Raw genomic sequence first — 11,776 nt, forward strand, 5'->3', positions numbered from 1 at the left:
GCTACTGGTAGTAGCGGTTTATGTGTATAGGGATGCGTGCATAAACTGCTGCCTACCACGGTTTATATAGGCACCCAAACCTTTACGTAAACCGCTACTAAAATGTTACTGCCAGTAACGATTTATGCCCAAGCCAACTTCAATAGAAACCGCGACTGCCTCTAGCAGTTTCTGTGTTGTCGTTCGTCCACGTAATCTGCGGCTGCCTGTAACGGATTACGTATTTCTGTAAATCGCTATTATTAGTAGCAGTTTCTATAGAGATATGAAAAAATGTATTTCTATCTCCTAATTTATAAGGTTGTAATTGTGTAATTTTAGAAGCCAAACAATTTAATTATGTAAATTACCCTTTTTAGTATTATATTTTTTAACAAATTGTGAAGTAATATAAAAAATTATTTGGACATAATAAGTAGTATGACCAAGGAGTCTAACACACAGTATGGGATTGCGAGTTAACAAAAGCATCAGGAAGTGACGGATATAATATGAATTTCATCAAGAAGTGTTGGGAAGAAGTTGGGCAGGAGTTTACTAGAGCAGTCTTGGATTTTTTTGGTCTTCTAGGTTACTTAGAGATTCGAATATCACTTGGGTGGCGCTGGCGTTGAAGTTTGTTGGGGCTAAAGAAATAAAAGACCTCAGGCCGATTAGTATGGTGGGTTGTGTGTTTAAGGTCAAATCTAAGGTATTGGTTTGGAGAATGAGGAAGGTCATACCAGGGTTGGTAGAAGAGACACAGAGTGCATTTGTGAAGGGCAGAAAAATTCATGATGGGGCATTGATAGCCTGTGAGACTGTGCAGTGGCTGAAGGCTAGGAAGAAGAGTGCCACGATTATGAAACTTGATTTTCAAAAAGCATACGACCGGGTCAAATGGAGCTTTGTGGATATTGTTTTGCAGAAGATGGATTTCTGCCATATATGGAAGGGGTGGATTAAGGAGTGTGTCTGCTCTGCGTCTGTGTCGGTTCTGATAAATGGGTCCCCCACTAAGCCTTTCAAGATGGAAAGGGGACTACGACAAGGAGACCCTTTATTGCCATTTCTGTTTGTGCTAGTTGTTGATATGCTACATAGGATGATCAGGGAGGCAGTGAGAAATGGCCGCATCTATCCACTTTTGGTTGGAAGGGATAACATTGAGCTGTTGCTCTTACAGTTTGCAGATGATACCATTCTCTTCTGTCCTACTGAGGAAGAGACTATCATGAACTACAAGCGATTGTTACGTTGCTTTGAGCTGATGTCGGGGTTGAGTATCAGTTTTGAGAAGTCTAGCTTCATTCCGGTTAACAGTGATCGGCATTGGGCACGTAAGATGTGTCAGTTGCTGGGATGCAAGGAGGAGTCTCTACCAGTCCGATATCTTGGCATTTCTCTTGGAGTAAACCCGAGGCTTGTGTAGACTTGGAAACCGGTGATTGATAAGGTGGAAGACAAGTTAAGTCTGTGGAAAGTAAAGACCCTAAACAAAGCGGGTAAGCTGGTTCTTTTTTTTTATAATATTTTTTCTAAGCTGACACAACCTTTAAAGAAAAGGCTACACACACAAACAAAATAACCAAGCCTACACAAAGCTAGTCAACCCTCACTAAGCTAAAAAAGATAATAAAAACTCAAATAAGACGTTTCACAACAAAAAGATAAAGAATTAAATCCAGCCACACATGCAGCAAGAGACAAGACACCAATAATTGTTATTTATCTCAATTCTTAGCACCTGTTCTTCGAAGTCTTCTATCTCTTGACCAAGCTAGCACCAAATCCGATACATCTTGTTCTAACAGAGAGATATTCACCTTTTTCTTTTTGAAGACAACAGCATTTCTATGTTTTCACAGAGACCAAATTACAGCAAAAATGTTATCATCCAATCCTCTTTTTCACCCTTCCTAATCGCTCCATGTATCCACGACTCAAAACATTGTCTAGGATCTCCTGCCCAAACCGATAGTATATTCCAACACCTAAGAGCCGAACCCTACAGCTTCCATGCATATTCGCATGTGAAAAATAGATGATGAACAGATTTTGGTGCCTTGCCGCAGATAACACAGGTAATTTCTGATGTTGGTAAGATACCACATCTAACTAACCTGTCTTTGGTGTTCACTCTTTCTAATATTACAAACCACACAAAAATCTCCACACGGGGCGGGACCAAACTCCTCCACAAATTGTTATAAGAATTGAACATATTTGGCTCTTATCCTAGATTTTTATTCTTATATACCACATTCAAAAAGGATTTTACAGAGGAATTACCTTCCTTGTCATGTTTCTATATCAGCTTATCCACTTCGCTTTGTCGAATCCCCACCTTTGTTAGGCCTGTTTGTAGCTCACTCAGCTCTTGCTCTTCCCACGACTACAAAGCTCTTCTCCATTACAATCCCCATCTCCAAACATACCCATCCCAAAAGCCACAATCACTGATGGTGCATGCCTTATCAACTGCTACCCTATAGAGATTTGGAAATCTGTCTCTAAGCCTCCCATCTTTCATCCAAACATCGTCCCAAAAAAGCGTTCTAGTTCCATCTCCCAATTGCAACTGCATACCTTCATAGAAAATGCTAAAAAGCTCGGGTTCACTAAATCTCAAGTTGCCAATAGTATTCCAAAGACTCCCTATATTTTTCATTTGTTGTTTTTCTAGCCCCTTTTTAGAATCCAATTTATTACATGAACACGCCACTCTCTTTCAAAGTGGGCACTCCTTTTTGTCAAAATACCACCACCACTTGAATAAGAGTGCTGCATTCGTTAATACTAGATCTCCCACACCCAGTCCGCCATGGCTCTTTGGCTTTTGAATTAGGCTCCAGCTCACTATTGCCATCCCCTTCATTCCATCACTTTTTTCCCAGAAAAATCTTGACTGAAGAGACGTTATCTTTGTCGCGACTGCTTTAGGCATCTTAAACAAGTTCAAATAATACATAGGCAGATTGTTCAAGACTGCCTTAATTAAAACCAATTTTTCAGCTTTAGACAAGTACCTACTTTTCCAACCCTTAAGCCTATCTTCCACCTTTCTAATAACTGGCTTCCATGTTTCTATTCTTCTTGGATTGGCGCCTAACGGAATGCCCAAGTAGTTCATAGGTAGCGACCCATTTTTACAACCCAACATCTTGCAAGCTAGTTCCACCTCCTCATTGCTACAATTTACTCCGATCAAGACAGATTTGTTGTAGTTTATCTTCAGTCCCGTCATTAGCTCGAACCCTCCTAACAGTCTTCTATAGCTCAATAGGGACTCGTGATCACACGGACAAAATAGGATAGTATCATCCACAAACTAAAGATGCGTAATACTAACCCTATTATGACCAACATCAAGAGATCTAATCCGACCATTCTCACATAATCTTCTCAACATACTATTAAGGACCTGACTCACCATAACAAAAAGAAAAGGGGACAATGGGTCCCCTTGTCTCAATCCCCACTATAACTTAAAGGGTTTGATTGTTGTCCCATTCACAAGCACCGACATAGATGCTGTCGATAAACAAGTCCTTATCCATGATCTCCACACCTCGCCGAAACCCATGCTCTTCAACACTTTGTCAACAAAACTCCACTGAATTCTGTCATACACTTTCTGAAAGTCTAACTTGATTAACCAAGCTGGTATCTCCTTTTTCCTCACCCAATGCACTACCTCACACGCTATAAGAGCTCCGTTAACAATCTCCCTCCCACTCACAAAAGCAGATTGCTCCTCCTCTACTAATTCTGGCATAACTGGTTGGAGTCTTTTTGATAGTATCTTAGCTACCACTTTATAAACACAGCCAACCATACTGATTGACCTATAGTCCTTCAGATCGTCTGATCCCCCTCCTTATGAGTAAGAGTAACCCATGTCAAATGGTCCTTCTTCGGCAAAATTCCCTTCTCAAAAAATCCTCGACCACTTGACTGAACTCTTCCCCTATGATGTCCCATAAGTTTCTAATACTTTTGAAATTGAATCCATCTGGACCAGGTGCTCTAGACGACTCACACTCCCAAACTGCTCCCTTGATTTTCTCTCTTGTTGGCTTCCTTTCCAAAAACTTGAGTTTTCACTGCTAATCCTTTTCACCAAGGACATATCAAACCCAATTGATAAATGCTGATCCTCCCTGTATAAATTCTCAAAATACCATCTTATCTATCTTTTAACTGTGCACGGCTCCCTTATATATTATCCATCAATACAAACTGAATCCATAACCTTACCCCTCCTTTTCACCTTAGCCACCGCATGAAATTATTTGGTGTTTCGATCTAGCTGTGTAGCATACCTAGATCTTGACATTTGTCTCCAATAATCATCTTTTCGCTCATACCATTTTTCTAACAAAATCTTCAAGGCCTTGTTCCGTGCAAGTAGACACTTATCTTGGATACCCTCGGCAAAGCACTTATCCACACTTTAGATTTTAGACTCTATCTTCTCTATTTGGCAGTTGATGGATCCAAATTTTTCTTTATTCCAAACTCTAAGAGGTCGCTTCAATAAGTCTAATTTTTTCAACAAGTTTCTTTCCCCTGATTTCTCCCACTCCTTTCTTACTGTTTCTTTGAATCCAACATGTGTCAACCATGCATCTATCATTCGAAACGGCTTAGGACCCCAATCAACAACTCCAGAATCCACCAACAATGGACAATGGTTAGATCAACTTCTCGACAGGGTCTTTAGACAAACTATATCAAAACATTCTTGCAATTCAACATGAATAAACACCCTATCAATTCTGCTACATGAGCGACCTCCATACCAAGTGTATTTTCGATCCCGTAACTCCAATTCCAATAACTCCATAGCCTCCACCCACTCCCTAAATAGTAAGTTGTTCTGGGTTAGCGTGTTACATCCGAACCTATCATCCACTTCCAATATTTCATTGAAGTCTCCTCCCGTCACAAATGGCACCATCCAGGCTCTCTTTAATTCCCACAGTTCTGACCAAATTTCAATTTTTCCTTCGCTGTCGTGCGGTCCATACACCACACACTGCCGCCTCCAAATTAACTTCTTTAATAATACCCTAATTGCTATCCATCTCTTGCCTTTTTCTACTCTCTTCTGTTCCATGAAACTATTACTCCAAATGCATAACAGACCTTTAGCCGTACCCACAAAATTGACACAAGCCCATGAGAAATCTCCTCCCCCCACACTTTCGATACCAAATCTTTTGTTATAAGCCCCTTCTTAGTTTCTATTAAGCCAATCATACCTACCCTTTGTTTTTTACACAAACTCTTGATCATTTAAATCTTCCTGGTGCCTCCTAAACCTCTTATATTTCAGAAAACAATTAACATATCAGAAAAAATTCTCCCCTGAACAGTGGACTAGGGCCAATCCATATCCCATCTTCTCTTTATTCCTCTTTGAACTATTATTTTTTGATCGCAAATTGTACCCTCCGTTCATCGGTCTTCCTTCGATTTCCTTGAGGTGCTTCACTACCCGGGTCTCATCTTCTTCATCAAAACGCATGCCAGCATCCTCACACAAAAGTTTGGCTTCATAAGCATATTGTAGTTGATGCCGCTCCAAAGATTCATTATCGCTCTCTCTATTCTTATCCGGCGCCCCTCCCTCTTTTCACCATCAATATGAGATATTTGTGGACTCATATTGACGATTTTCCTGGTAACAAGATTATGTACATGATTTGTACTTGAGCATGGCCCAAAACCCGGCGGAAAGGGGCAAGATTGATCTTATTATTGTAGTATATCCACATCTTCATGTACAAGGCCACCCCCTTCATGACTTTGATTGAGAGGCCCATCCAAGCTAAGATTTAAATTCTTAGTTCCTTGTTCAGCCCAAGAATGAGAAAAACAAGGCCCAACACCCGCTATCATTTCCTTTTCACTTAATATGGGCCAAGAGCACAAGCCCAAATCTTTCTTCACCTCACATCTCCTATTATCCATCTCATTTTTTATCACCACTTGCACCATGTCTTCCCATTTATTACCCCTCTTCATATTTAACTCCACTTTATTACTATTACTACTTTCCCCATAACGGCTCTTCTCATAGAAATAATCACAGCCCACCCATGCATTATATCCCACACTCTCCTGCGAGACTTCCGATTTCCTATTTATCATCTCATTAAAAATTGGGTCCCACCTTTCCTTCACTCTGTCATCCTCTTCATGCAAGATGGACTCTTGGACTTCTGTATTATTCTCTCTAACCTCCATTGTATTAGTCTCTCTAACCTCCATAGCCGCCTCCACCAGTGAGTATCTACCTTCGTTCCCTACAGATGATAGACACATATCTTCACATAAGCGCACTTCCGAGGCCTTCCCCGGGTGTACTTGTGCACTATACACCTCCCTTCCAAACTCCCTAATATGAATATGGAAACTTAGTCCCTGTACATCCATCACCACCCACCCACAGATAAAATTCCATTCTTGTGTATCAATCAATATTCTCACAGAACTGTACGAGCACGACTGTTTTGTTAAATCGTCCATCATTACAAGATGACCCCATACATTTCCAATCTTTTCAAAAGTGGATTTAGACCAAACTTAAATAGGGACTCCTATAACTTCCAACCATATCCTCCTTGTGGCATTCCAAACCATCCCATTATGAGGTTTCAACTCATCCACTAATCCAGTCAAGGCCTCTGATTTCAAAGCCACTTGCATATATTCCTTTGATTCAAAGGTAAGCAAGCACTTGAAGGGACCTACATCTCTGCACTCCACCCTTCCCGGACCTTCCCACTTCTCCCTAATACTTTTCATCATCTTGGAGAAAACTATCGGTTTGGAGTTCTCCCCTACAATACTTCTCTTCAGCATCTCAGCTTGTGTGCTCGATATCTTCACTTCAATTTGCTCTTCATCACTCTTCTCTTTAATAGCCACACTCAGTGATTCTTGGTTATGTGCTATCTCCTTGCATCTTCTCACATTATCTATGTCTGTTTTCTTCTTGCTCCTCCATACCCCTTGTTGCTCCTTTTGCCTTCTTAGCCCTCTGGTGAAGCATGCATGAGTCACTGTCATCCTTTTGCTTCCAATACACACCCCGTTAAGCTCCCCGACCCATCCGAATGCCTTGAAAAGAGTCCCTTTAGATATCTCCCATGGTAAATTATCGATGAACACCGAATGCGAGTTCCTCTTTATGTTCTCCCATTTGTCCTTCTGATCACCCACCCATTTATCTTTTACTTCGACTTTTGTCCCTCCCAGTCTTCTACGTCTTCTGCTTCCTTGCCGCTGCCAGCCTTCTTCAGCCTCCATAGGTCGTGAGCTTTTTTTTTCTTATTAAGTCTGTTCTGAATAGTTTGCCTATCTACTATCTTAGCCTATACAAGATGCCGAAGACGGTAGCGAAGAAGTTGATCTCACTCCAAAGGCGCTTCTTGTGGAGTAAAGAGAATGGGAGAAATGGAATACCACTAGTAAAATGGAAAGTGGTGATGGCTCCAAAAAAGGCAGGTGGTTTGGGAATTGGAGACGCAGTTATTCGGAATACAACTTTGTTCTTTAAGTGGTGGTGGAGGTTCTCGAAAGAGGATTGTCCCCTGTGGAAGAAAGTCGTCTGCTCCTGTAATAACTTGAATCCGAATGAGATGCTGTGTGGTCAGCCTGTACCTATAAGGGGCCTCCTTGGAAGGATATTTGCTAGTTACAAATCAGTGAGCCACATGTGAGAGAAAAAATGATCAGGGGTTTGTATATAGATGTAGGGAATGGTAGAATAGTACGGTTCTGGAAGGATATCTGGTTACCTCACGGTGTTCTTAAAGAGTTGTTTCCAAGGCTTTTCTCGGTCTCAAACCTCAAAGATTCTGTTATTAGAGATTGCGGGTTTGGGGATGGGCTAGAGTGGATATGGAATTTTCAATGGAGGAGAGAGCTTTTTCAGTGGGAGTTGGCACTAGTAAACCAACTCCATCAAGTTTTACAGTCTGTTCAGCTAACATCTGTGAGGGAGGACAGAGTGGTCTGGAAATTTGATAGATCTGGTATTTATTCGACTAACTCATTTGTGCAGGTGTTGCAGGAAGTGGTTCTCCCGGAGGAAATAACAAGCTATAGCTTCACAAGTGCAATTTGGAAGGGTTTCGTTCCACCAAGGATCGAGTTATTCTCTTGGTTTGTGTTGGTGGGGAGGGTGAATACTAAGGACAAACTGTGTAGACTAGGTGTAATTAACCCAAATGATCGTACATGTGTCTTATGTGGTAAGTCTGTGGATTCTGCTTTTCATTTGTTTGCTGGTTGTGAGATTTTCTGGCAGGTGTGGTGTGCTTGACTATTCGCTCTTGGAAGAAAATGGACCATGTCTGGTACACTCAAACAACACTTTAAAAGTTGGACGAATGCTGCAGCAAGAAGAGGTGAGAGGAGGAGGTGGGTGATTGACTTCTTTGCTGTTATCTAGACAGTTTGGCTAGAACGGAATGATAGAATCTTCAGGTATCAAAATTCACGTGTGGTGGATATTATTAGTAGATCTTTCTTGCTCTCCAATGAGTGGAGTGGTGATGAACCCTATGGTTGTTGATGGCAATGCCGAAGATAACTAGGGGTTGTCATGACTAGAGTCGTCGGGTTATTCTTTATTATTTTATATGCTCCACCTTGTTGTGTTGAGCTTTTTCCTTAAAAAAAAAGAGTCTAACACAGCCGTAACACTTTTCTAACACAGCAGAGTACTTACATATTTATTAAGTGCAAAGAGTCTAACACAGCAGTAACATTTTTCTACTTTTATATTACTTCTAGTTTGCTTTATTTTTGAAAAATTCTTCTTCCAACAAGGACCAATCCAAAAAAAATTAGCAATAGGACAAAAATATATAAAGTAAAATTTATATATAGACATTTTATTTTATTTTATTTTTATAGTATACTCTAATATAACATATTAATGATTAATTCATCGTTGATCTAAACTCTATTTAAATCTGTTATTGTCCAATAAATTGTTATATATACAAAATAAAACTTAAAATTTTTTATACTTAATTAAATGAGTGACATATATTCGAAGATATATTTCAAATAATCTCTAATTAACTAGTATCATAAGCAAATTTAAAAGAGACTTTGTTTGAGGATGAGTGTTAGAAATATAACTATTTATGTGGTATCTTCTTATCAGTTTAAAATTTTGGGATAAGTGGTTTCATGACAATAATGTTATATAATTAAATGTATGTGTAAAATTATTTTACTAATAGTCTATAAAAATTAACCCTTCTTTTTCTATCTTCTGAACCTTTTTCTTCTTTATTTTAATTAAAACGGGATTTTTTTTTTGTTACTAAAAACAGGACTTTTCCTTAGTATTGAAACGGGGCTATTAACCAAAAAGGAGAACCCTTCGGATTTTCTTGCCAAATATTATAAACGGACTATTAGTATTAGATTTTGGCCCAAAAATGATTATTTTCATATTTTTATTTTTCAATAAAAGCCCCTTTGACAGCCCTAGATGGAAATTTTAAGATCAATGAATAGGAAGAGTAGCCAAATAATCAAATTCTATCATTTGTCTAAACTCGTGCAGCTTAAATAAATTTAAATTGTAAACTTAATTTGTAAATCCATATGAGATTACTTATTTACGAATAATGATACAAGTGATTATAAAATATAATCAATTTTACTATATATATACACTTTTATAACAGCAATTATTTTAATACCAGCATTATTATAATAACTAATATATATTTTCTTAAAAGTTTATTAGTTAAAATTAATAATTCGAAGGTCGCGGCTGTCTCTTGTACCAATATTGTTTCTATTGAAATATATTTATTCTTTTTATCAGAAATGGGATCAAAAGTTCCTATAAAATTAATTCTAATAAAATAAATCCATGACAAAAGATATTATGTCAAAAAATCATTTGCATGTTAACAAAGTAAATAAAAGAAAAAAATATTAAATAATATAGATTACTAAATAAATTAAATATTTGAAGAAAAGATTTATAAATTTATGATTTCAGAACTTAAAATATATTAAATTTAAATAATATTTTTTTAGAAAGTCTAATGAAAATGTGTTTCCTATATAAAATTAGATATCTTGATACTTATACAAATTTATCGAGTCTACTTGACTTTAATTAAATTTTATTTAATATACAAGTTAATTTGTTCTCGTGATAATATATGGTAGATATACGATAATTTATATATCTCCTCTTATAATTTAAGTTTTTAGAATTGAATAAATAATTTTAATATAATATCAAAACTTTATTTTATAACTAAAATATTTAAAATTTAATCTTAAAAGAAAAACTAAACATAAGAGATAAGACAACAATATATACCAAAAATTAAACTCCTCATGAACTCATAAAATTTAAAGTTGATTCGGTAGTTCGAGAGTTGAACTGAGAGAAAGAAAATGAAAATGAAAATGAAAATAAAGATTTTAAAAGACTAAAATCTACAGCAAAATGTCAACTCTCAAATGTCTCCTTATTCCTCTTAAAGATAAAAATAAATATTTTGGTCAACGCAATTAGGATTTTTCATTCTTCTTACGACGGCATTAGGTACAGGCGTAGAAACGACAAATTCCAGTGATTTTTTAAATAAAAAATGTCAGGTATCTAAGTCTTTTAAATAATTTATATTTAACTAAATTATTTAAAAATAAAAATTTATTCCTGTTTTCTTTAAATATCATGGCTGTTACTTCTTTATCTTATATTCTTTCTTCCTTCTTTTACGTTATTATCGTCATCGTCATTACTGTTGTCACTGTCATAATCGTTGTTGTCACTATTACTCTTTTATTTCTTCTTAATATTGATGTTTTTTAATTTCTTTTTTTTTCTTTTTTTTTCTGATGTTGTTGTTTAATTTTTTTCATTCTCTTTTATTATTATTATTATCATCATCGTCATCGTCTTCATCCTCTTCTTCTCTTATAAATTTTCGAAAAATAGAACACATAAATTTTGATACACAATACATAAATTTTAATGCACAACATACAAATTTTAGTATACAATATAAAAGTTTTTAACATTGATACTCAACCAATGAAATACGCAACACATAAATTTTTGTAAACAATACAAAAATCTTTTTGCCTAACATAACTTTTTTTGAGAACTACATATCCAGATTCACTCAACTAACAAAATACATAAAAAATTTGTGATATATACAAAAATTTATATGGTATGTACAAAAATATATGTACTATACATAAAAATTTGTATCCTATATCAATAAATTTGTTATTTACAAAATTTTATGTATTATATTTTAAAAATTTGTATGATATATGAGTAAGTTTTTGTGTTTTACAACAAAAATTTATATACGTAGTATCACTTTTAAATGTTAAAAATATATATATCATAGATAAAAAAAACTAAAATTTTTAACCATATATAAATTTTGATATGACCAAAATTGATAGATCATCAAGATTGGAATTCAAAGTTGAATAGGACAAACGATTAATGACAAAAATCTTTCAAAAAATGTCAACTCTCAAAAATCAAAAGTCTACTTATTCCTCATATAATTTGATATCTTTTAAGATTTTGTATCTTTTAGTTTAATTTTTCCACTATTCTTCTTATACAACGATGCCATTAATTAGTGGATACAAAATCAACCTGAAACTGATCTTCATCAACTTATTGTGCATCGTGGGAATAAACCACAAATTCCAGTTGTGTTTTATGAATGTACATATAGAGTTGAATGTGTGTGTGTATATATATATATAT

The 11,776-nt window shown here is 36.2% G+C and overlaps 2 protein-coding genes across 2 annotated transcripts; both read right to left on the minus strand.

The window, feature by feature from the left end:
• Positions 1-2,710: 2,710 nt before the first annotated feature.
• LOC107483097 (uncharacterized) lies at positions 2,711-3,226 on the minus strand. Its single transcript, XM_016103711.1, has one exon. The coding sequence runs from the start codon at positions 3,224-3,226 to the stop codon at positions 2,711-2,713; it is 516 nt and encodes a 171-aa protein (XP_015959197.1).
• A 234-nt stretch (positions 3,227-3,460) lies between these two features.
• On the minus strand, positions 3,461-3,817 carry LOC107483098 (uncharacterized). Its single transcript, XM_016103712.1, has one exon. The coding sequence runs from the start codon at positions 3,815-3,817 to the stop codon at positions 3,461-3,463; it is 357 nt and encodes a 118-aa protein (XP_015959198.1).
• Positions 3,818-11,776: the final 7,959 nt, after the last annotated feature.

The sequence above is a fragment of the Arachis duranensis genome, chromosome 4 (assembly GCF_000817695.3).
Source record: "Arachis duranensis cultivar V14167 chromosome 4, aradu.V14167.gnm2.J7QH, whole genome shotgun sequence".
Taxonomy (NCBI): Eukaryota; Viridiplantae; Streptophyta; class Magnoliopsida; order Fabales; family Fabaceae; genus Arachis; species Arachis duranensis.